Raw genomic sequence first — 26,555 nt, forward strand, 5'->3', positions numbered from 1 at the left:
TTCTACAGAACAAGCCTCACTTCACGTTATCATTTGGTCATGCCCAGTGTTAAGTTCGGGCTCCGCATGTAATTAATGAAGGCCGCCGGTGGCCCATGTATTGGCGTCGCCTCCGCTGGTAGCTACTTTGCCGTGTCCCTTTCATGTAGCCGCACGGACGCCAAGTTCGGAGCCGCGGAGAGCTGTTGTGCCCGTCCTTTTGTGTGTCAAAGGATGGGGGCGATTAGCCTGAGTACCTCTGTCGCGTCGAAGGTGGCAGGGTCATTCGGCATAACAAGCTGACGGGAAGCCAGGTTATCGTATCTCTTAGTGTTGAAAGCGCGCGCGGTGTAAGTTTGGAAATTTTCGACTCCGGCGGCGGCGTGGGTCGTTGACGGGTCAATCGCCTCGGAGACCACCGAGTGGGCCTGAAGCGCGTCTTCCGGTGCGACTGGCGGCAGGCCGCGGCGCCCTTCGTCTGGGAGGGAATTAGCAACCCTCATTGTCCTGCGCGTCGCGGGACAATGGGGGCGTCGCGGGAGGCGCCGCGCGGAGGGAGGTCAGCCGCGCGAGGACCGCTCCGGGCCCTCGGCTTGGCTGTTGTTTGTGCAGATGCCGCCCGCTGAACGTAATGGATGGTTCACTTTCGGCCGCAGATATCCTGTATTTTCTGGCCGGGTGCAACAGCGTGCGTAGGAAACGCACTTTGAGTGCATAAGAGAGAGGGTTGGGTCACGTGACCGCAGGTGGGGACATGTGTGTGATTGGCTGGTTCCTGTGGCCAATCAATGGTTTGTAATAATTGTTTTGAAAGGTTTTTCTCTCTTTCTTGTACGCCCCTTTTTTGGAGGCGGGGTTTTTGTTATCAAAACCGGAGTGTTGGGTTTTCTCAGGGGTCGGCCGAGAGGGGATCTAGTTCAGTATAGATCTCGGCCGAACAGGCTGCTGCTGTCAGAGTGACAATGTAACCGTCACTCTGACCTGATGTAAACTTGGAGTAATGTAAATAATGTAAATAAACCTAATATCCAGCAAGGAAGGTAGTCCTCATCCCTCACCCGCTCCAAGCATCGGTCGTCGGTCATCGGAGCGAGTCGAGATCGTCCTCTCGGCTCGCGCATCAAAAGAACATCACTATTTCGCCTCCATCAGTTCGCCAAGAAGATGGAGAGGCGAAATTTAACTCCCAGTCATGCCGGAATCACCTAGAAAAACGCATTCTATCCTTCATAACATATCATTCACAGAGTGGGAGGCTGCTATCTCTTGCCCAGCTCCCCTCGTGCAAGAAGCCCTCGCACAGTTGGCTGAAGACACTGAGCTCCCAAAACGTGAAGAGCCCCGCTGTCGAGATGACTGGGTAAACAACTCAGTGGTACAGTCGCCACAAAATTTGGGCAAAATAAAGTCGACACTACTGCTACTTTCAACTGCGAAGGAAAATGTGACATCCACCTCAATGACGCCGTACGGCTACAAAGGAAAGCTGAGGTGCATTGAGGTGGATGTCAACTTTTCCGTTGATAGCTCCACCTTTGGGATTTCCCCAAAATCTGGTAGATTCACTACTACCGTCTCTTTTCCTTGGAACTCAGAAGCAGCTTCAAACAAGCATAGGCAAAATCCTGGTTGGTTGGCTTCTCGCACTGAACTTTCGGGATGCCGTGAGCGTGTCTTACATGACCTGCCGAATGCTTTGCCATTTTTGTTTTTCCACAAGACAATTGCATAATGGCAGACCATCATGGTGAGCGCAGACATGGAAGCCACGTGAGGATGCCGCGAATAGCTGTCGGCAGAAAAACAATTATCGTTAGTCGTTACTGCACGTTAGGTAGAGTTAAGCCCCGTATGCATGGACACGACGAGGAAAACGTCGTGTCCAGTCGAGAAAAACGTATTTTTTTTCTTTTCAAATAAGCCCCATAAGGACACGACGAGAAAGAATTGAGTCGGAAAAAACAGTTTTTTTCGACTAAGCCCCATATACATGGACACGGCGAGCAAAAGTTGAGTAAAAAGAAACGGGTTTTTCGTTCATGGACACGGAAAGGGAGAGTTGAGTCGAGAAAAACGGGTTTTTTAGACTCAAAGCACCAATGTATAAGCGTGCGTGGCGAGTCGAAAAGCCGTCGAGGCAAGCCCGTTCGACTCGAAGGTAGGGGGTAGGTTGACTGGCTTGTCGGGGTGAGTCGACGGGCCGCGAGGAGCAGAATAGCTCCTATTCAAGGAACCCCACTGGTCCCGTCGCCTCAACTTTTTGGATGCAGTTCATTTGAACCCGCCAGTCAACCCGGTCCTCCCTCATCATGTCCATGCATCCGCGGCGCTAGTGGCCTCGACTATTGCCCCACGCTCCGAGCACAAAATTAAAAGGAATGAGGTGACTGTGAAAATTACGGTGTGAAAACACATTCCGTCGTTCGTTCAGGGTAATCTAAACACAAAGAGCCTCTAACCAAAGGCAGAGCTGTGCTAACCCCCGTCATTCAACCCCAATACTGAATTGCGTACCCTCAGGTTACCTTGATCTGCCTGTTGTTGTTCAGTAACAAAAGCTTGATCAGGGCTAGTTGGTTGAACATACTGAATAAACTTGAGGCGCTAAACAACGGGGACCAAAGAAACACGTAGACACAGACAAGGTAGTCCTCATCCCTCACCCGCTCCAAGCATCGGTCGTCGGTCATCGGAGCGAGTCGAGATCGTCCTCTCGGCTCGCGCATCAAAAGAACATCACTATTTCGCCTCCATCAGTTCGCCAAGAAGATGGAGAGGCGAAATTTAACTCCCAGTCATGCCGGAATCACCTAGAAAAACGCATTCTATCCTTCATAACATATCATTCACAGAGTGGGAGGCTGCCATCTCTTGCCCAGCTCCCCTCGTGCAAGAAGCCCTCGCCCAGTTGGCTGAAGACATTGTCTGTGTCTACGTGTTTCTTTGGTCCCCGTTGTTTAGCGCCTCAAATTTATTCAGTCTGTTGTTGTTGTTGTTGTTGTTGTTGTTGTTGTTGTTGCGCCTTTAGGTATGGCACATACCCAATCAGGGGATCGGCCAATCAACAGAGGATGGTTAAAATGAATGGAATTTTTATCTAATCACGAGACGCTTAGGAAAGATAATTTAGACCGGTTGGAAAAAGTTTTGAGAAAAAAAAATCCTGAAAAATTAAAGCGAGGGTGACCAATCGCAATCATTAAGAGAATCGTTTTGAATTTTCAATGTAGCGCAGGAGGGCAGAGCATACATCTCGGCGGCAGAACCCCGTTTCGGATGCCCCGAACGATAGTATAGCCGGCACTGTTAGTGATATCCCCAACCTGTAAAGCGGCACCTCCAGGGACTGACGTCTCAGGCGGGAAAAACGTCGGCATGTCAAAAGGTAGTGTTCGACAGATTCGTCTTCGTTGCAATAGCTGCACAGAGCTGTTGGCGCCAGACGAGACCTGTGTAAATACCTGTTTAACTTGGGTACTCGACAACGCAAGGTTCGCTCACGCGTCGTCGTTGTTTATGCTTACCCTACGCCTCTTCTAGAGCGCCATCATTAACATCATCATCGCCAGAATGCTGATAGTTTATTCGCGCCAAGACAAAGGGAGAAGAAAAGAAAAATAAGATGGGCCGACCACACAGACTCCTAGGATCTCGACATGAATTCAAGTACGTCACTGCCAATGGCATTACTAGCGCGGAAATTGCGGGGATGCTCTCTATACGTTCATATATACGCGGAAAGGGATGAGGTGAGCTGAGCCCGCCAGTGAGCTCGTTGATACGTTGAGAGATGCCTACAGTCCACGACGTGCCACAGTGCACGGGATCAAATTGAAATGACTTGAGGCACTCTGTTCTCCATTTAGCATTCCGGCCAGGGTTCTATAAGCGTCCCCAAATCTTGCCCTTACACCAGCAGCTCGTCTCACCCCCGCTTCACAACTCACGGTGAGAGCAGTCTGTCTTGATTTGTACATAAACGGTAAACCGCTAACGTTTACTGACTAGCCGAAGTCGCTTTTAATAATTATTCATCACTATTAATAATTGCAGATGACCAGAAGTAAGTCTAGCGACGTCTACATGCGAACGAACCCCCCCCCCCCCCAACACACACACACACACACAAAAATAGTATTCATTCCTTAAAAGTGACTGACTAGTCAGTGAGCAATAGCTGTTTGACTGGTTGGGTTCAAATCAAGACAGACTGCTCTCAGTATGAGTTGAGGTCGGGTGAGATTCACAAGTCAAGTTGAGAGAAGTTAGGAATCGGGTGAGTGAGATTTACGACGCTTACGATACCAGTACCGCGTTTCGGTTTGCCCACCTTGTCGAACAGCTGTTTTTTTTTTTTTTTCGTCTCAGATTTTCCTGGACGGCTTCGCTTGTATGCTTCTGCGGCTAATGACACTTCAGCACTTCATGGAGTGCTTTTATACAGCAGAAACACGGAAAGAAACACGAAAAATTCCAGAACTTCAGCGTAGTTCTAATTTCAGCCAACTTTCGCCCCCACATGCGGAGTGTGGCGCAACGATGGCGCAACGCGATAGAGGCTTTTCATCTTTCCCAATCGCCATTTCCACGCAATGACTCGCCCCTCAGAATGTGCGCGCACACCTTCCCTTTCTCCTGGTTCTCATCTCTCCGTAGCTACTGTTTACTGGTCACAAGACTTATATACCGTATTTTCGCGCGTATAACCCGCACCAAAAATGCGACAATGTCAGTGGCAAAGTAGGGGTGCGGATAATACTCGGGGTTTTTTCTCTTAGTTTAGCTTCACGGCAATGCGCGTTGTGCCGTGTAGCTCCTACGCAGTAACACTGACTACGCCTTCCTGCAAGTGGATTGCCGAGGCATGGAGGGCGATTCCAGGTGAGATGGGGCAAAAAAGCTTCAAGAAATGCTGCATCACAAACAATATGAATGTAACCGAATATGACCTTGTGTACAAAACAGTGAGGACTGCGGCTCAAGTGATAGCTCTAGGGAGAGCAGCGACAATGAATGAATTGTGACTTTCTCCTTGCAGTCAGTGCATTGTGCTCGCTAAATATACGCTTTTTCTGTGTACATAGTATGTGATGTGTTGCTTGAGCAGTATAGCTTTGGTGCAGCCTTTGGGCAATACGCGAGGATATTTTTTCTTTTCATTTCCGGCGAGCTGAAAGTGGGGTTGCGGATTATATGCAGGGCGGGTTGAAATCCGGGATCTGAATCGCACGCTGCATGCACTGTTGCCTGTCTATCATGCCTCCCGCAGACTTCTCAGTCGGTGGTACGTGGCTCTGCTCCTTGCCCTCATCTGCGTCCCGGCTGTTCTGTCGACGGACGACATAGAAGACTTCAGGAAGCCTCTGCATCATACCGGTTAGTGTAGCTCCGGTAGCAACAGCGGACAAAGTCACGTGTGTGCTTCTCTCAGTAAAATGGCAAGCGTTGTTTCGCTATACGCTCTCCAGCTGCATGCTCGGTGCCGCCCAAGTTTAAAGGCACGCTGAAGTAAGTTCGGGAACTAATCGCTTTATCAGTTTGGTCTATAGTTCGTAAACTACCTCCCGAGTTTTTAACATTTTTTTTTGCCTATCACTTCCACTTTTTTCGAGAGGAGAGTACATTACAAGCGTCGTTTTCCTCGCACTACCTCGCACCATTCTACCTGCCAGTTTGGCAGTGGCGGTCCCAAGGGGGGGGGGGGGGGCGAAGGGGGCGATCGCCCCCTTCCCCCCCCCCCCCCCCCCCCAAAGAGGTCCTCAGCTTCTTTTTTTTTTTGAAGCATTCCACTTGCGCGAGGTTAAATCCCACTTGTGCGAGGTCGCAAACGTGTTGCGACCGTCAGCAATACGGGCTCGAGTCAGTCGTTGCACCGCCTACGGAGAGTCAAAAACCACTGTGTCGCTAAGTGATTTGTGAGCAAGCGGGTTACACCACATACGCGCACACGCCGGCATTATTGTCACCTCCTCCGCAGAACTGGCGCAAGGAGGGAAGCAGTTCTTATTCGCCCCCCCCCCCACCTCCCCCCCCCCCCACCTCCCCCCCCCCCCCAAAAAAAAATCGCCCCCTTTAAAACCAATCTCTGGGACCACTACTGCAGTTTGGTGACGTCTACCATGACGTCAGAAGCTCAGAATCATTTCCGAAGAGCGGAACGTGATTTATAATAATGCGGATAACCTTTGTAAAAACTGTTCGTGAGCAAATACTCGATATTAATTTTTACACGTGTTGTAGAGTAGGATAGACCACGCTAGAAACCAGACCGTTCCCAAGTTCGCGGGGCGTTCTTGCAGCCATAAACAAAATTTAGATGAATTCCCTTCAGCGCTCCTTTATTTGTAATAACGGGACCCTACTTTGAGTGCCAAGTCTGCCATGTACGATCTGCCTGTACACCACAGTGGGATAGCCTATGTTTCATTTTAAAAAATTCACTATGCATACGTAACGCCATACTTTTGTGTATGGTACGATTGTCTATGGCATTGTGTATGTATACTACCAGAGAGTATACAGTCGACTCGCGATAATTCAAACTCGGGTAATTCAAACGGTCGATTAATTCAAACAAATTTCGGAATTTTCGTTGGCCCGCTATGTTTTCAATGTATTTCAAAGCCGCTTAATTCCAACTGCTCCATCCCACCTCCCCTACACCAGCAGGCGTTCGGTGTCCGCCCGTAGGCGAGACAATTTGATCCTGCTGGTGGACCTTCCTTTCTCTCTAAAGTACAATGAATACATACATACATACATACATACATGCATGCATGCATGCATGCATACATACATACATGCATACCTACATACATACATGCATACATACATACATACATACATACATACATACATACATACATACATACATACATACATACATACATGCATGCATGCATGCATGCATGCATGCATACATACATACATACATACATACATACATGCATACATACATACATGCATGCATGCATGCATGCATTCATACATTCATACATTCATACATACATACATACATACATACATACATACATACATACATACATACATACATACATACATACATACATTTTGCTTGTCCTTGCCTACCGAAAAATATCTGCTGCATTTTTCCGCTTTTAGCTGCACGTTTGCATCCTTCCCGTATTTTCGCGCGTATAACCCGCACCACAAATGCGAAAATTTCAGTGTCAAAGTAGGGGTGCGGATAATGCGCGGAGTGTTTCCTTTAGTGCAGCTTCACGGCAATGCGCGTTGTGCCGTGAAGCTCCTACGCAGTAACACTACCTAAGCCTTCCATGGCAGCGATTGTGCAAAACATACAAGGCCTAAGTCTAGCAACGAATTTAGACGCCCATAGCGTGCAGAAACCATCCACATCGAATTCCCAGGCCGCCTCATTACGATACTGGAAGGGAAATGCACACCAAGGGGTTTGGGAGGTTGTAAATAAATAAAAAAATAACGGAAAAAGCGATAACCTGACACCCCCCAATTAAGCACAACAGAAAACAATTAACAGAGCGCCGCCTCATGAAACAAAAAGAGCGGAACCATGGGAGAAAGCGCTTCCCGTGGTCGGGATCTAACCTGGGTCTCTCGCGTTGTGAAACCGGCTGGCGTAGCCAGTTCACGTGCGTTCGCGCGCCTGAAGTGGGGAGCACAGGCACCGAGTTCGCGAAGCCGGTTGCCGCGGGTTCTAGCGCGGGCTAACGCAGTCCACGTTTGGGAGAGGCCTGCGGACAAAGCGATCCGGGCCTGCCAGTCATGGAGAACTTTTAGCGGCAAGTTCGGAAATCCATGTGAGGTGCAACAGCCGGGTCTCCGACGAAGGGAGAGGGGCCGCCAGCTGTGGTGTTCGTCCAGCTTTGCACCTCCAGTGCAAGCTGCGCCATTTTTTTTTTGTTCTGAATTTTTTGAAATTTGCTTCGGTCGTACAATGGTGCTAGCTGCTTGACTGTCGAATTTGCAAAATTGTCCACCGTACTAGTGCAGTGAACTTGCTGCAGAGGGACAGAGGAGTGATCCTTGGCACCTGCGCGTACGAGCCTTTCCGCCGGATTCCAGCTTGACGTTTTGGTGTAACGTTTTTTCTTCTTTTTTTAGGGGGGGAGGGGTGAACAAAATTTACCTGAATGTACATATCACGGCGATTAAATGACACACAGGTCATTTACATACACTGATATACACTCAAACCTCGTTATAAAGAATATTAAGTTAAAAGGGAGCCGTAACATTACAGTTTACGGCAACAGACAGAATACTTCGGTTACTGTCATTTAGGTCGCTCTTGTAGCCGGTGGAATCCACACATCATCGGCCTCCTCAGCCCTATCGATTAACCGGACCTGAAGGTCCGGATCGGAGCTGCGGAGCGCGGCCTCTCAGTGCCCCTCAGAGCAGGTATATTTATACACACGTACCCCCCAACACCCCCTAACACCACCCCAGAAGAATTTTGACGAATTTTGACCATTCCCCCCAAAAGCTTCCACAACCACAAGCACCCTGCCCAGGGATTTATAACCCCCCCCCCCCTTCCCCCAAACAACCGCCCCCAACAACCCCCTGGGGGATTTCGACACCCCCCCCCTTAAAATCGAAACTCTGGATAAATCCCTGCCTCAGAGGTGATTAGTGGGAACGGATCCTGGGGGCATGCGCATACTATGAAATAGGGTGACGTGTTCGCCGCACAGGTGGCACAGGCTGCGGTTGGGTAGGGGCTTGGGTGTAGGGTGTACGTCGGGCTAGATTGGTGTAAGTGTCAGTTTGTAGTAGACCCCAAATGTGAGATTTGCTGTTATCCGATTGCTGGTCCGCCGGTGGGTAGATCCGGCGGGAGAGGCGGTAGTGCGTGGTGATATCATTTAATGTGATCAGACTATCCCTCGCAGACCGCGCCCCGTGATAGGGATAGAGATTAGGCCCTGCCCGGATCGCGAGCCGTCGGGCGTGTTCGTGGGCCGTCTCGTTTCCCTCGAGGCCGAAGTGTGCGGGTGCTCAAGTCGAGTGAACTGTCTGGCCTGAGAACATGGGTGGACATTTTTCGAGAATTTTGAGTGCCACTCGTTATAATCGGCCAGTATCGAAATTTGGAATTGCAGTCTTCGAATCAGAAATGGTTGTCCGGGAGGAAATGTATGCTCAGTTGGGTGCACAACTTCCATGCAAAGAAGGAAACTGCCTCGCGGTCCACTGTACCGCTACGCGACCACGCTTAGGAGATAAATATTTTGCTTGCTCATTTCGCAAACTGCATATTTTATTGTTAGCTAGACATAGCTGGAAAAAGACCGTGATGCTCTTTTGTTTCGGACATCGCAAGCGAAAGACTTCCTTTGCAGCGCTGGTCACAGTGTTGATGCCGTTTTCGTCGTCGCCGTGAGCGCCGAAGAAACGACGTTGAAGGTCGACCGCATCGACTGCCTGTGACGACGTGACCACGGCGTCTTCGACGTTGTTTGCGTTGGTTTCTCCGGTAACATCTGCGACAGTATAGCGTCGGCGGTCTTCGCAACGCTCCCGAGTTTCACGCCCGCAGTACCTTCACAGAGCCAAATCGCACAAACTGACTTCACCAACGAGTTCTCCTCAAAGTAAAGACTCTCTTGACATAATTTTCATGTCCCTACCATTCCCGATACCAGCACTACCGCCTTCCAAAATCACCACCACGCCGCTGTGCCGCTGGGCCTAATTTTAGGGCTAGCGCCAACGAGCCTCGGCGGTTCGTCCCTGCAACATCGGCGCCCCCTGCGGTAGACGAGGAAAGCTCCTACACATCGGCGGCTCCGTATTCACCGCAAGACAACTGCACCACCATGAACGCTGCCATTTCCCCGGGCAGCAAGGGAAATTCAAGCACTTCTTCAGTCCTCACCACCTACCACGCACCAGCACCGGAGAATGTGCCTGGCCCTTCACTAATTCAGACGACCTCCGGCATGGAATACGCCGTTGCTGGATAAGACATCGATCCGCAAGTCCTGAATGAGCCAGGATGGAAAGAAATTCGCCAACGGGCGGCAGCCGCGACCACAGCAGCCGCAACATACACAGCGCCGACCAACAACAAACCCTTGCGAAGGCAACATCGCAAGAAGAAGCTCTCCCCCCCCCCCAAGAAGACCTAACGGATGATGTTAAAATCGTGCTGCGACCACAAGGAGGCCTCAACCTTATGCAAGTGAACGCAGCCCTTATGGTCGACACCATCTTCAAGCAGGCCAACCTCACCAACACTCACGAAGACCAAGTCCGAATTAACCAACGATCAAACTTCATAGTCATCAGCACAGCGTCTGAAGCATGCGATCAACAGTACTTGAATCTCCAAACGCTTCCATGGAACATACGCCCTGGCCAACCATATCCCTCCCCCCAGCGACAATGACACCACCATTATGGACAGTCTTGTCCAGTATAATTCTACCATCACTGTCCTTGAGGCAAAACAAATCCGTGGCACAGGAATCGTTCAAGTGCTCTTTCTCGGCCCATTAATCCCCTTCTGGGTCCGCTACCATGCCGTCATCCTCCGGTGTTACCCTTTCAAGCAGAAGTCGGAGGCCTGCTTGGCCTGCTGGAAACCAGGCCACAGGCGGGACGTATGCCCCAACCCTTCACCACAACCTCACTGCACCACTTGTGGAACTCCAGGCCCCACACCCAACCATCCCTGCAAACCCAAGTGCATCCTCTGCGGCGACACCCATGACACCGGAGCGGCTGGCTGCCCCAAACGATTCCAGCCATGCCGCAAGACCTCCGCAGCAAACCAGCAGACCACCACTACTCTACCACTTGGGAATCCCAGCATTACAGCCTATCCACCCCTCAAGATCCTCCACAACAAGACCTACAGCCAGGCTGCCCAGAGCTCAATAAGTGCCCGGGACCTGCTCTCTACCCCACCCTCTCCACAATCCACAACACAACAATGGCAAGATGAGATGGCGGCACTTTGTCAAGAAACGCAAACGCTCCGCCACACAATCACCCAACTACGCCAGGAAAACGAACGCCTCACACGCGAAAACGCCCAACTCAAACAAGTCTCCCTCAACAATCCACAGCCCCCCGCTCTCAATGACTCGTCACAATCTCCCCTGCTCCAATTAAGACACCATCCGCCCCGGTAACGCATGACGCGATTACGTCCCTATGCATAGAAGTAGAGTCCGCTTTTACCGCCCTAAAAAATCAGACCACGGAACAAATCAAAGCCACCCAAGTCACTGTGCACGACCTTCACCAAGAAATGCTAAACTGGATGCAGGCAGCCATTCTACAGCCCGTCCAACCTCCCTCAGCTCATACGCCACTAGATGCTCCAATAGAACATGGCAAAGAATTATAAGCCGCAAATGATATGGCAATGGAATTGCAGAGGGTACAGAACAAAACGCTCTAAGCTCCAGGCATTCCTCACCACGCTCGACCAAACACCCCTCCTCATAGCGCTACAAGAAACACACACGGCAACCAAACTTCTCAATTACAGAGCGCATCAGGATACTCGTTCCCCCCAACTAAGCACTCTTGTACATAGGAATACAGCCACCCAACAACACATGCTCAACTCTGACATCCCCCATGTATTCATTACTCTTTTACCCCCAAACCAACTAGTACCCACTTACATGTCTTGAATGTCTACAGCGCACCCGAATCCACCGATACTAATTTCAAAGCGTTATTCCAACAAGCCATACACCATTCCAAAGCCCAACCACTACTCATTCTGGGCGACTTCAACGCGCCACATATAAAATGGGGATGCACACGCACCACCCGAAAGGGTAGAATACTATGGGAAGTTATACAGGAACTCCAACTCACAACGCATAGCGACCCTCCACAGCCCACGAGATTAGGCAATAGCGTCCAAAAGGACACAGCACCCGACCTAACTATAACGAAAAACATATCCAACGCCACATGGAACACCCACTTCCACAATCCCTAGGAAGTGACCACTTCATCACTCAAACACAAATATTCTGTAGCGCTCATACACGCCCTTCCCCCCACCCCTCCCCTTTACGAAATCAACACATCCTTACCAACTGGGACCAATTCCGAACCAACAGTCTAGACATCCCGCCCCCTAACACAGAAAGTGAGCTCGAATCACATCTATCCTACACGCCAAAGATAAGAGTACCTCTCTCGTCGACCCCAAAATCCCCACCCCATACGTTTACCCTCACATTAATCACCTATGGGAAGCTTATTGCAGCATCGAAAACGATGGCGTAAGCACAAACACAGAAGAGCACTCAAACTCAAACTAGCACACCTCCGAACACAAATAAAACAGCATGCCCAAACTCTCGCGCGATCGAATTGGAACTTTCTCTGCGACGACCTCAAAGGACAGCTCTCAACCAGAAAGGCATGACAGATACTTCGTAGCCTCATAAACCCCAATAATATCAAACAACAATAACAACACCGCACAACCCAATTAATCCATTCGCTCGAAACACACCTGGAAGAAACCATAAAAACACTTAAGGACTTGTAGTACATCCCCCAACCACTACATTCAATTCCCACTTAACTTGTTACTTGGGAGCACCAAATGCAGCCCTCGATTCCACTATAACTATAGAGGAAGTGAAATCGGCCATATCAACCCTACGCTGGCACGCCCCGGGCCACGACAAAGACACAAATACGATACTTAGGCATCTCAATGACGACCTCATCATGCAGCTTACAGATTTCAATAACCAACACTGGACGTAAGGAACCCTTCCAGCAGCCTGGAAATACTTGGACATCACGCTAATACCTAAACGGGCAAACCATCCTCTATACACAGCCTACGCCCTATATCTTTGACCTCCTGAATTGGAAAATTGCTAGAGCACGTCATCTACAACCGTATTTCCCACTATCTAGAATCTAACAACCTATATCCTCCCAATATGTTAGGCTTCTGCCCCACCCTCTCCACACAGGATGCCCTCTTACAATTCCACCACGACTTAATAAACCACCCACCTGCCAAAGATAACTACGTGGTACTCTCATTTGACCTGCACAAGGCTTTCGACCATTTATCACGAGGCAATCCTCGCAGCCATCATCAACCTCGGACGAGGAGCCCGATTCTACTTATATCCACAACTTCCTACGCACAGCCACTATCAAACTCGGCCCCATACAATCCACACCTCTCCAATTGCCTAATCGCGGGTCTCCCCAAGGGGCAGTTCTCTCACCACTACTTTTTAATATTACTCTCATTCCACTCGATCACCAACTCCTCAACATCCCCGCACTTCGCAGCACCATTTACGCAGGTGGTATCACCCTATGGGTGCCACGTGGCAGTGATAACCAGATAGAAGACACCTTACAAACTGGGCTTGACCACGTCCTCACACACATCGCCCCTCTTGGCCTAACATGCTCGCCCACCAAATCTGCCCTACTTATCATGACACCTCTCGAAACCCGCCCTTCCCCCCAACCATCAATACAACTATTTACGAATGACAACCCCATCCCCCACGCTCACGAGCTAAGAATCTTGGGTCTTACGATCACACACAACAGATCTACACTCTCCACGCTCAAGTACGTTAAGAAATACACAGCCCAAACTATCCACCTCGTAAAACGCGTCGCCAACCGCCATCATGGCTTAACAGAACTGGACCGACTATGTTTATTACACAGCTTTATGATCAGCCGCATACTCTACCAACTCCCCTACATGCATATCACAAACACTCAAACACATGCGCCTTGGATGCCATGCTCCGCAAAGCATATCGCGCGGCCTTGCTCCTTCCTCCCGGGCCTCCTACCAATCGCCTTATGTCACTAGGCACCCATAACACTATCCCTAAACTTCTTGAGGCCCGCCGGACAGCCCAATTCGCCAGACTCTCCACCACACCCACGGGCCATTGCATACTCCAAATCGCAGGGCATACACTCCTCACAGCATCCACTACCCCCTGTTTCGTTGTGGGTTCTTTTATAGAACACTGGACTTCGGTTATATGGGGTTAACTGGGTTTATTATAAAGCAGGAAGAGAAAGCTTATACAAGTGACTACATGGCTGCAGCGCAGAAGAGAAAGTGGAAGTGGCGGCCAGGGCGCGGGCGTAACTCGATGCCGTCGTCTGCTCAAGGTTCACCGCGCTCCGCCGCTGGGAGGTAGAGAGGAGTGAAACTCGTGGGGCCTCGTGTTGGGGGCTGTTCCCGCCGGCCTCCATGGCTTTCATACACCGTGGGTTGGGTCCCGTGGCGCGATCTGTTAGTTCCTCATGTAACATCTTTCCTTCTTTGAAAGAGCTGTCCACTTTATCCGACGACGAAGTCTTGCAACCTCTTTGGGAGCATCCTGGTTCTTCGTGGTCGGACCGGAGTGCCTACCTGGTCAGATGTTCTTCCGTTTGAGCTGATGGATCCGTTGACTTCTGTAGGCAAGGAGTTGGGTGATGCTCGGCTTGTCGAAGCTTCGTTGTTCGACGTACTCGCAGGCAGGTCAGGTGTGGTGTATCCGGGCTGGCTCTCATCAGAAGGCTTGGGTGTACTTCTAATGAAGACGCGATTTCTCCGCAGGATGCTGTCACCAGTTTTCACCTTGTATGACCTGTCGTCCACCCGTTCAGTCACAGTTGCTTTCTCCCACGTTTTGCCTTTCTGTGGTCGAACTGTCACGCTTTCTCCCTCCTTCAGGATTGGCAGATCCTTAGCTTGTTTGTCATGATGAGAAATTATCTTTCTTCTTCTCTCTTTCATCCGGTCCTTTACATCTACTGTCCTTGGTTGCAGCAGTTGTGCTTTTGTCGGTAGGGTTGTTCTTGTACGGCGGCCCATCAGCAGTTGCGCTGGGCTTGCATTCAGGCCTTGCAAAGGGGTGTTTCTGAAGTCCAAAATTGTCATATGCACTTCTGATTTGCTTTCTTCAGCTTTCTTTAGCAGCATTTTTGCCGTTTTCACTGCTGATTCTGCCTTGCCGTTGGAACGTGGATAGGCTGGACTCGACGTTTTGTGTTCAAAACTCCAGCTCTTGGCAAAGTTCTGGAATTCTTCACATGAATACTGTGGTCCATTATCCGTGATGAGTACTTGCGGGATTCCGTGTCTGGCGAAGTGAGCTTTCAATTTCAGAATCACTTGGCTTGAACTCAGAGATTTCAGTTGATCTACTTCCCAAAAGTTGCTGTAATAGTCCACTGTGACTAAAAAGTTCTTGTCCTTGTACTCAAAGATGTCGCATCCCACTCGTTCCCATGGGTAGCTTGGTTGCGGGTGCATAATCAGAGTTTCTCGCTGTTGAGAGATAGCATGCTTTTGGCATATCTCACATCTTGAGATGAAGTCTTTCAGTTCTGCATTGAGACCTGGCCAGAAGACGCATTCTCGAGCACGTCGCAAGCAGCTTTCTATTCCCATGTGTGACGCATGGAGCTTTTGTTTGATTTCGGCTCGCAGCGACGTCGGGATGACTAATCGCAGTCCCTTGAAGATCATGTCATCTTCGACGGTGAGTTCATCTCTGAAGGTGAAGTACATCCGTATGTCTTGAGGTACTTGATCTTTTTCCTCCGGCCATCCTGACTGGATTGTCGCTTTCAGTCTTCGCATTGAGTCGTCATCTCTTGTTGCATTTCGGATTTTCTCCTGCGTTTCTTTACGCACAGGCAGGTGACTCACGACGTTGATGTTCTCAAGTTCTTCCTCACTGCTATCGTTCGGCAGAAATGCACGAGACATCGTGTCGGCCAACTGAAGTTCTTTGCCTGGTCGGTACTCGATGCTTATGTCGTACCTTTGGGTTTGAAGAATCATTCCTTGCAGTCGCCGTGGTACTTGATCGAGTTGTTTCTTGAGAATCGACTGAAGTGGCTTGTGATCAGTGATGATCTTAGTGGCTCTTCCAAAAGAGTACTGATGAAATTTCTTCAGTGCAAAGACGATTGCCAGCATCTCCTTCTCCATCTGCGCATAACGGATTTCTGTTGGTGTCAGCGCACGGCTTGAAAATGACACTGGCTGTCCGTTCTGGAGAAGAGCTGCTCCTAGTCCCGTCTCACTTGCATCACACTGAATTTCCAGTGGTTTGAGCACGTCGTAGTACGCAAGTACTGGTGCTTTGGTCACTGCTTCCTTGGCACTTCGAAATGCCTGTTCTTGTGGTTTTCCCCAGTACCATGGTTCTTCTTTGATCGTAAGCTTTCGCAGTGGTTCCATCACACGCGAGATTCTCGGTAGAAATCTGGCGAGGTAGTTGACCATTCCGCAGAAGCGCTGTACTGCTTGTACATCTGTTGGTCTGGGCATTTCTTGAATTGCTTTGACTTTCTCTGGGTCGACTTTCAGTCCTTCTTTCGTTAACAGGTGTCCCAGGAACACTGTTGTCGACGTCTTCAGCTGCGTCTTTTCTTTGTTGAGGCGTATTCCCATTTGCCGGCATCTTTGGAGTAGTCTTTCCAATTTTCGGTCATGGTCTTTCGCAGCCTCTCTGTCTGTTTCGCCGATTCCGAACACCAGGATGTCGTCTGCGACGCAGATAACTCCACTGAGCCCTTCAAGTGCCAGTTGAAGTCTCTTCTGGAAAATTTCACTGCTCACAGCAAGTCCAAAGGGTAGGCGAAGCCATCGATAACGTCCTTGAGGTGTTTGAAAGGTTGTCATGAAGCTTGATTCTTCATCGAGTGAACATTGCCAGAAGCCCTCTCGCAAGTCAAGTCTCGAGAAAACCTTTGCCCTTGCCAGTTCAGGTAGCACATCGTCAAGAATTGTCAGTGTGTGACGTTCCCTTTCCAGAGCCTCATTCAATGCCCGTGGGTCGATGCAAATCCTCATTTCGCCGTTCTTCTTTGTTGCTATGACCATTCTGCTCACCCATTGTGTTGGTTCCGAAACTTTCTTGATTACTTCCCTCTGCTCCAGATTCGTCAAGGCTGTGTTCAGTTGCGGTTGAATGCTCACAGGAACTCTGCAGCTTGTTATCGCTTTGGGACATGCTCCGGCCTTGGTCACCAAGTGAACTTTTCCCGGAAGTGTTCCTAGAGAGTCTCCAAAAGCATCTGGGTACTTCTCCACAATGTGACGTGTGAAGTTTTCTTCTGAAACCTCATCGATCCCGGCCACAAGGTTGTAGTCTATTGTTATGAGGCCTATCTTCTCTGCTGTCTTTCTGTCAATCAGCGGTGTGAGGTCTTCCTTAACAACTACAAATTTCACTTTGTGCTTGGTCCCATTCTTTGCTGTCGTTTCGAGTTCCGCTTTCCCTATTGCCTTAACCGTGCCGCCATTCCATGTACGCAGAGTTGTTGCGCATGGTTCCAGTTGCCCTCGTGTGACATGCCTGCTCGTGATGACATCGACAGCTGCTCCGCTGTCTACTTGGAAGGTCACTTGTTTTCCGTTAACTTCCAGTGAAGTGTAGACTGCGCTCGTTTTCTTGCTGTCGACGACAAGAATATCATCTTCTTCACCACTTTCTATCTCTAACCCAGCTACTACTTTGCGACTTTTGCATACGGCCGCAAAATGGTTCTGCTTTCTGCGTTTGCTGCATACTTGCTTCCATGCAGGTCAGGCTTCTTTTTTGCGTTCATGGCTGCCGCCGCAATACTTGCATTTCTGCAGAGTAGGCTTCTGTGGGTTCCTTGCTTTAGTGGTGTTCTGGCTGCCGTTGCCATTTGCTCGATGGGTATTCTTTTTCACTGCATGCACTTGACTATCGCTCGTCGCTCCCTCTTTAGATTTTTTCAGTTGGAATTTTGTTGCTTCGTGAGCAAGACACACCTTAACAACTTTCTCTAGAGTTGGGTCCTCGAGCTTGAGTATGTCCGCACGCGCTTTTTCGTCATGTACTCCACATGCTATTTGGTCGCGGATCAAGCTGTCTCTTTGGGTTCCAAATCTGCAATCGCGCGCTTTCAGTTTCAAGTCCGTCAGGAAACTGTCGAATTGTTCCTCTGGCTGTTGCATGCGGGAACGGAAAACGTAGCGCGAATAGAGTTCGTTGTGCTTGGGTAGGAAGTGCGTGTCGAGAAGGTTAATCACGTGAGCGAAGTCAAATTCTGGTTGCGGTTTTGCAGGGGAAGGTACACCAAAGTCCAAAGTGTTGTATACATCAAGCAATGCTGGTCCTCCGACGGTCAAGAGAAGAGCTACTTGCCGTTCTGCCGAGGCGCTGGCTGTGTCCGTTGCTTTCAGGTACAGCGTGAAGGCTTGCTTGAAGACGCGCCATTGTTCCGCTGCGTTGCCCTCCGAGTCAAATTTCGGTGGTGCTGGAAGCTTATCCATTTCTTCGCTTGCGGTACAGCTGGTTCACAACTCTGACACCATGTTTCGTTGTGGGTTCTTTTATAGAACACTGGACTTCGGTTATATGGGGTTAACTGGGTTTATTATAAAGCAGGAAGAGAAAGCTTATACAAGTGACTACATGGCTGCAGCGCAGAAGAGAAAGTGGAAGTGGCGGCCAGGGCGCGGTCGTAACTCGATGCCGTCGTCTGCTCAAGGTTCACCGCGCTCCGCCGCTGGGAGGTAGAGAGGAGTGAAACTCGTGGGGCCTCGTGTTGGGGGCTGTTCCCGCCGGCGGCTTTCATACACCGTGATGATGATGATGATGATTATGGGGCTTCTCCCTTTGGAACGGGCGGACATGAAATGCCCTAGCCTAATGCATACATCAAGCGTACCAGCACTCAAAATAGAACACAAAATAGAACACAGAACACAACATAAAACAAGGTACATAAGGAGAGTAAAGGAACAACATAGATAAAATGTCCTATGCGCATAGTGATACATATATATATATATACATACCTACACACATGCATGTGTTACATACCCCTCTACAAACGCACACTTCTCAATAACTATTAAATCCAAAACCACAAAAGTCGAAGGGCGCACGAGCAGCCAGTACGCTGTAGTCACCCATCACTCAACACGACTGCACGACAGTCAACGGCACAACACGCACACTCTCGAAGGTAGTCTCGCCGGCGGGTGTCCTTGAACCAGCGCAGTCAACGGCACACCACTCACAATCCCGACGCCGTGTCAGTCTCGCCGGCGGGTCTCCTTAAACCACCGCTGGAGCCTTTCCTTTGTCACCTGCAGCGCAGCGTTGCGACCGGCGGCGGCACCTGCAGCGACGAACCCCAGCGCCTCTGGCAGACTCACGCCATCTGGGTGCTTCGGCTGCAGCGAGTCACATAGGAGCACGATGTGTTCAATTGACTCCTCTGCTTCACCACACACTCTGCACCTCGCGGCTTGAACGTCAGGGGATGACTCGTAGCGGCGCCGATACGTTAATGTCCGCAGCGCGCCCGCTCGGGCCTCGAAGAGCAACCCGCCGTCCGTGCTGTCGTGGAACATAGCCTCCCTGCATATCGCCGTCTTGTTGTCGCGGTACAACTGCAGGGTGCTTTTTTCGCCCATAGCCAGTCTCCATTCGGCGGTCTCCGACTCCCGTACCCGCTTCTGAACTGCCCTGGCATGTTGCTGTTCAGCGGGTTCCTGGGTAGGACGCTCGAAGAAGCCGAATTTCCGCCGAAGCACGTGGAGGCGGGCGCCCCATTGCGTGCGGATTCCAGTGAAGTGGTGGTACCGGTACACACGGCGAGCCCAGCGTGTGTCCTCCATGCGCCGAAGCCGTTCCTCGTAGGCGATCTTGCTTCGGGCTTCCCGGGCCTCGAACGACGACCAGCCCATATCGCCTTGAATGGCCTCTTTAGCCACGCAGCCATGGCAACCCAGCGCCACGCGTCCCACTTCGCTTTGGCAACGTTCCAGCCATGCGCGAGTTGTGTGAGGCAAGCAGACCACTGCGTTGGCAAACGTAAGGCACGGCACATGGACGGCTTTCCACAGCTCGCGCACCATCAAGTACCGGCTGCATCCCCATAAACAGCGCTTGCGCAGGATGCGACACGCTCGCTGCGCCGACTGCTGCACGTGGGCTGCATGTGCCGAGTACCGATCCTGTCCCGCGCTGAAGGTTACGCTAAGGTACCGGTACGACTCTTCTTGAGGCACTAGGTCTCCACTGGGGAGCGTGACATGGACGCCACCGTCGGGGCCAGAGAAGCGGAGGACGGCCGACTTCTTCGCATTGAAGCATAGGCCTAGCTCTCCGAGCTGCGCCGCCGCCACAGTGACCAGCCCCTGCAAAGTAGCAGCGTCATCAGCCAGGAGAACCAGGTCGTCCGCAAACACTAATCCCGGCAGTGTCCACGTCTCCGGCAATCCTTCCGCAGTGAACCGCAGTGTGAAGCCCAGTTTCGAAGCCAGAATGGCGTGCTCTATCTTGGCTGCGTATAGCATAAACAAGATGGGAGATAGAGGGCACCCTTGCTTCAGGCCCCTGCGGACAGGAACTGGGTCCGTCACCCTCCCTCCAAAGGAAGCCCCCACGGTGTTGCCTTCGTACAGGCGGTGCAGCAGCTCAACCCACACAGGCGCCATGCCGATGTCCGCCAAGTGCCGCAGCAGGCCATCGTGTGGTACATTGTCGTATGCTTTGGAGACGTCCAAAAAACATGCCACTAGGCCACGATCCTGCTTCCGAGCAATGTCCACACACTGAGTCAGCACGTATATGTTGTCCTCGAGGCGCCTACGGGGGCGAAAACCATTCTGGAGCTCCGTAAGGTGCCCGCTTGCTTCGGCCCATGCCGACACCCAGCCTTTCACTACCTTAGCGAACACCCTGTACAGGACGCTGGTCACAGTGAGTGGTCTGTGGTCCTTCAGTAGGCTGGGGTTGCCGCCGTTCTTGAGCAGTAGACACACTCTTCCTCTCAGCCAGTCCTCTGGGATGTTGTCGCCGTAGATGATGCCCGTGAAGATTATGGCGAGGTGCTCCCGAGCCATTGCCCAGGTGTTTGATGAGTCCCGCCGGGATGCCATCGAGCCCCTGTGCCGTGTGTGCTCCGAGTCGGGAAATGACACGGTCGAGGGCCCGGCGAGTCACCTCCCACTCATGGTCCGTCTCGCAACCGTCCCCGCTGGCTTCAATGATAGGCCTCCGTCCTCTCGCGCCCTCCGCTAGTGGATCCTGGGAAGAATTGTAGATGCCTCGGATGTGCTCAGTGAGGTGCCGCTCGACGTCGGCAATGACCTCCCCTGTAGTCTCCTCCCTAAGTGTAGGTTCTGGAGCCCTACGGTCCAGAGACCCCACATATTTCCAAAACCTACGTGCTCCTTCCCGGCCAGCCGTCGTGAGGTCCTGCAGCTGTCGGTGGTCATGTTCCGCAATTTTTTGCTGTACCACTTTCTGCACATGTCGCTTCTGGAGCAGGTAATTCTCCCAGGCTTGCTGACGCTCCTCAGCGCTGCCAGCTTTTACAGCTTGACGATGAAGCCGGTTAGCATTCCGTCGCGCGTCAAGAGCTGTTTTTACTTCTCTGTCCCACCAGCTTTTCCGCGGATAGCCACGGCGTGCATTGGCGCGGACTTCATGAGTGTTCATGATGCTTCTTAGGGCAGAAACATACTCTTCGTACGTTGCACGCTCATTGTGTATGTCACTCTGTTCGAAGCGCTCGGCAATTGCAGCGAATGCTGTGACCGGAACGTATCTGTGTGCTGGCCGGTTGGGTCCCGTGGCGCCATCTGTTAGTTCCTCATGTAACACCCCCCAACCTATTCCACGCAACATCCGAGCTCTCATCCGCATCAAACCGCTTCCCCGTCACATGCACCCCATATTCCATGCCAACCGCCGAGCAGCTCGTGAAGTCATCATGCAAAACTCCAACCCCCTGCCAAACACACCATGTATGTAGATGCAGCCAAATACCCTTATAAACAGGCCTACGCCCTCGCGGTTACCGGAGCTGACATCAACGTCCCGACACACACTGCCACCATCTTTACCTTGTATGCAACTACGGCGGAGGAAGCGGCCATTGCCCTTGCGCTCTCCCAGAGTCCCACCCCAATCACCATCCTATCAGACTCGCAGCAGGCCATCCAGCACTTCTCAAAAGGCTTTATATCCCCCGTAGCCTTCAAAATTCTTTAAAGCCCCCTGACCGACCCCGTGCAACTGGTGTGGACCCCGGCCCACACCGGTATAGGTGCTAATGAGGCAGCGAATGCATACGCTCGAGCCCTTACTTCCCGGGCCGCTGTTATTCGTACACTATACACGGGCCTCCCGAGAACGAGACCTCCGAGTCTCTTATCAGTTTCAGAGAAATTACCCTTCATTACCGCCTCCTCCGCCGTACTCTCCCACCCCCACACCTATCCCCCGAGGCTGCCCACATGTGGCGGATACTTTAAACGTGCACGTTCCCTCATCGTACTCAACTAATACTTTCACATTCACACCAATCCCACACACCCCACTTCCCCAAGAGGGGTAAGCTGGATACTCTGTATCCCTCTCTTTGCGAATGTCCTGCTGACCCATACTCCCCACGCCCCTCCTTATCCCACTGGGCGCAGGCCCTGGGCAGCTCCGAGGAGTCTCCCGAGCTCTGGCGGTTGCGGCAGACCTCTGGTCCTCCGCCACCCCCCCTCGCTAACCCGGTTTTTTAAATAAAGTTTTCTTCTCTCTCTCTCTTTCTCGTAGTGACCACGTTGGTAACGACGTTGACATAACAGCAAGAAAAGTCATCTGCCGCCACAACACCGGCGTCACCGAGTGCCTTCCACGACGCTTCAACTTCCGCCACTTAGCGATTTCCGTCGTTGTCGAAAAACACGTGCAATTTGCAGGCGCGCACACAACCCTCGATAAACCTCGACTGCGTGTGCAGCCCAGCGAACCGGTTCTTGAGAAAGGAAAGCCACCTTGCGCCGCTGCTTACTGCCGTCACGTGATGCGCCCGCCCACTCGCTCCGCACACTGGCTGAGCAAAGAGGATGGTTCGCTCAAAGGCCGCGCGTGGCGTGGCTGCACATGGCCGCGAGGTCAACGTGGGAGTTTTAAACCAGCCGCGCCGAACGAGTGCCGAACTCCACGAAATGCTTAACGCACCGTGGTGGGCGGCTAATATAGTTCGTTATATTTACTGACAGGTCCATTTTACTTCGTTACAACAAAGTTTGAAATGCATGGTTATCTATGGAGATTTCAATGGGAATTTCTTTTACTTCATTATATCCATTATTTCGCTGTATCCGTTTACGTTATAACGAGGCTTGGTGCGTATAGATGGACAAATACAATCGATGTATATAAACTTCATTTTGAACATCCTTTTCCCAAAAATTCCATTTGATGATCAAATGTTTCTTCCTCAGCAGCAAATAATTGGGCTCGAGGTTTCCCGAATTTTCGATTCAGTTGGTTTAGTAGCCGCATAGTTTTGGTATGTTCCAGAACATTTGTACTCCCACCCATCCCTCCTCCCAATAAGCTAGTCTAGGTCCACCTCTGCCGCAAGCACATTGGGAGATCGAAAGGCGCCCAAGTGCTTACCAATTGCTATCCTCAAGGACATGGAGCAACAAGCTCCTCCTCATTCCACCTCCTCCTACCGGAAGCAGTAAAACGTTTAGCCTGTTGGCGAATACGCATGTTTCACCTGCCTATAAAAAAATACAATGTGAATTTTATATTAAGTCCACAAAATTCTTATGGTTTCACAAGAATTCTTATAGGGGTCTATAGGAGTTCTTACAGGCCCATATGACATGAACACCTAGGCATTCCATCCCCGTACGAATTCAAAAGGGTCCAATAATATCACAATACGAATTTATTGATTGATTGTAGGTTTTAACGCGTCGACGCAACGCAGGCGATGAGGCGCGCCGTAGTGGAGGGCTCCGAATTAATTTCGACCACCTGGGTATCTTATCGTGCGCCAAAAGCTCGTACACACAAGCATTTTTGCTTTTCGCCTCCATCAGAAACGCAGCCGCTAATACGAATTCATATGAGCCCATACAGTGTCTTTCTCCATATAAATTCTTACGAGCCTCTATCTACACCATACAAGATTACGTGTAGGTTATCTAGGACAAGCAACGGAAATGTCAGCACGTCCTGTTCTCTCCTCTTGAGTGCGTACTTGCACTGAGTTCAAGGCATGCAGGCCGACCTGGATGGCCTTTTGTATGAGTTATGTGCCGAAGTCCCCTCTGGCTGTCATGCGCAGCGGCTGCTACGTGTCCGGAGCGGGTGCCCGTGTGGCAGTGTCTGCGCCTCAGCTGGTCGGCACCACCGTGCAGGAACAACTTTGACTGCGCCATGCCGTACCCGTGCTGCCTCACGTGGTGCCGCAACTTCTGCGCCAACGACTACCGCTCGTGACGACACCACCCTCGCCACAGAGCAGAGACGAGCAGGTACAACTTCCACAACCTCTGCTGCTGTTCCGACCAAGTCATCCCCTTTGTCGAGTTAGCACAGCTGGTCACTTTATTTTGACATAAAGAGGCACATTTCTTGTTTGCTTGTGTCAAAGCTAGGTAATTTTCGCCGAGGTGTCTACGTGTTTTGGAAATACAGTCTACGCCTGTACAACGGACACTCTTAATTATGAAAAAAATGTCCGCTGTATCCGAAGTATGCAGTATCCGATCGGGGGGTGGGAGCATAAAGTGGGAACTTTGACCAGTATTGCGTATACATGCTACAGACATTTTGTTTTTTCTACACGCCTGCAGCATCTCTGCACAGTGTTCACGCGGGAGAAAAAAATCGCTGATCGCCGTTTTCGAAAATAAGCAGGCAGCTAGCGCATGCGGTCGAGTGCGTAGAGGCGCACACTAAGCTGAACAAATAAAGCTAGCAGCAATTACTAACCAGCTATAAAAATCATTCATGGCCAGCAAAATTAGCCAGACACTTTTCAAACCCTTCGCGACGAAGCAGGCTAACGCGAAACCATTCATCAAACAATTCAGATCACTGCCCGATGTTCCCCCAAGGCAGCTTCCGCAGTTGTAACGATCTTATTCTGGTCATTAAAACGGTGATCTGAAATAATCTGATGAAGGACAGCTGTAAAATCTGAAGTTATACCAGTTGGACTCCGCACAGCTAGCAGCAGACTGCACACAATGGGTGGGAACTGCCCCCCTGCTTGAGGCATTTCTTACCTTTTTCATCAAACAGAACAGGAACGATGCACGCGTGGCAATGATAAATGCCCAAATTCACCGAACCTGAGTTCCTTATTAGTACATAAAAAAACTGTGATGAGGGCAGACTCGACCTCTGGGTGCGCCACTTAGTGTATTTGAAAGCGCTGTTGTTCAAATCTCACCGGAGGTCCTTGTTCTCGACAGCCGAGCAAACTTTCTGCTTAGACAGACCCGTACTTCTGGCGATGGGGGCCTATTTTTCGCCACGTTCGACAGCGTTAGTAATGCTCAGTTTATCAGACAGTAGAATCAGCTACCCTGCCGCTGGTTGCAAAAAAAAAAAAAAAAAAAAAACAAAGGCTACCGACATTGGCTTGGCTTGGCTGTGCCAATGACCCGTTCTACGCTGACAATTTTGGCAGACATAGTAGTTTCCTCACCAAAACGAACAAGGAAAAAGCATATCGGGTGCTGGCACCACGGAAGTCTGCTATTACCATTCAGTCAAAACAGTTTGCGCCTGAAATTTAGTTTGTAGTAGACGGTAGTCTGTTATAACAGGGTCCGTAATGAGCAGAGTAGATTCCACTTAAAATGCATGGAGGCCAAACAAACCAACAGAAATGGTCTCTTGTAACCGGAAGTCTGTTGTTGCCGATCCACTGTAACGAGCACTGACTGTACCCTGTAACAAAGCATGCAGTTAAGGCGTTTTTGGTTCCTGCCACTGCAGCAGAACAAATTTGTGCTGATCTAACGAATCCCTAAGGCAGTATGCTTGGTCCTGCTTAGGAATCACTGCTGGGATTAATGCTTTGTCAGAAGAATCAGGTTGAAGACAATGACCACAAATATTTCTGTCGATAGAAAATTATTGGGTGAAACAGCGCTGAACCAGACTATTATAAATTTTGTTCAAGGGACCGCATCTGGCAATACCACATTTTGCCCAAAAACAAAAGACCATAAACACGCCCTCCAAATGCCGCTAGATTCTTTTTTTTCTTAATTTCTCGAGGTCAAAAGCAGGGTAAGCCGGCAAACGGTAATACAAAAGTTCCTTTTGCTCCACAGGTATGACCAAAGCAGAAGACACCCGTGTACAGAAGACATGATTTGCATCGGAAATTAAAGAATGAAAATTTCAACGGTTTGATGGCTGTGTACAACCTACTCGCAGTGCATCAAGCATTTACTTTGCTGTAACACCATGCTGGACAAAGGTTGAGTGCCAGCTCATTTTCCTGCCTTCACTGACTCTTTAGACCTCTTACATTCAAGCAAGCCCCATTTTTGGGTGCTGCTCCAACGCCCCACTCATCCTAATTTGCAAGTGGGTAATGTCATGTCATAACAAAACTACTGGTCCCTCTGCCTCAAGTAAAGACATGCCTGTGCATACATGAGCCCATGCATGCGCATTTATATTAAAAGTTCGTTGTGACGCAAAAATGAGGACACAGGAGACACATTTGTGTACATGCATAGGTATGTGCCCCCTTGCTCACTCATGCCTGCATGT

The 26,555-nt window shown here is 50.5% G+C and overlaps 1 protein-coding gene across 1 annotated transcript; it reads left to right on the forward strand.

Annotated features, from left to right (window-relative positions):
- The first annotated feature begins 3,529 nt into the window (after positions 1-3,529).
- Positions 3,530-26,238, forward strand: LOC144159410 (uncharacterized). The gene is made up of 4 exons (XM_077690881.1): positions 3,530-3,645; positions 5,249-5,355; positions 24,103-24,292; positions 26,108-26,238. Exons 1-3 carry the CDS (start codon positions 3,602-3,604, stop codon positions 24,255-24,257), a joined length of 306 nt encoding a protein of 101 aa, XP_077547007.1. The 5' UTR covers positions 3,530-3,601; the 3' UTR covers positions 24,258-24,292; positions 26,108-26,238.
- Positions 26,239-26,555: the final 317 nt, after the last annotated feature.

The sequence above is a fragment of the Haemaphysalis longicornis genome, unplaced genomic scaffold, assembly GCF_048455015.1.
Source record: "Haemaphysalis longicornis isolate Haplotype H1 unplaced genomic scaffold, Haemaphysalis longicornis Haplotype H1 scaffold_10, whole genome shotgun sequence".
Taxonomy (NCBI): domain Eukaryota; kingdom Metazoa; phylum Arthropoda; class Arachnida; order Ixodida; family Ixodidae; genus Haemaphysalis; species Haemaphysalis longicornis.

What these genes read in the sequence shown, in the direction of transcription:
- LOC144159410 (XM_077690881.1), top strand. Translation starts at nt 3,602, where the DNA reads ATGGGCCGACCACACAGACTCCTAGGATCTCGACATGAATTCAA. An exon ending in GGATCTCGACATGAATTCAA is followed by an intron (nt 3,646 to 5,248) that starts GTACGTCACTGC and finishes TGCCTCCCGCAG; the next exon opens with ACTTCTCAGTCGGTGGTACG. An exon ending in GAAGCCTCTGCATCATACCG is followed by an intron (nt 5,356 to 24,102) that starts GTTAGTGTAGCT and finishes TGTCATGCGCAG; the next exon opens with CGGCTGCTACGTGTCCGGAG.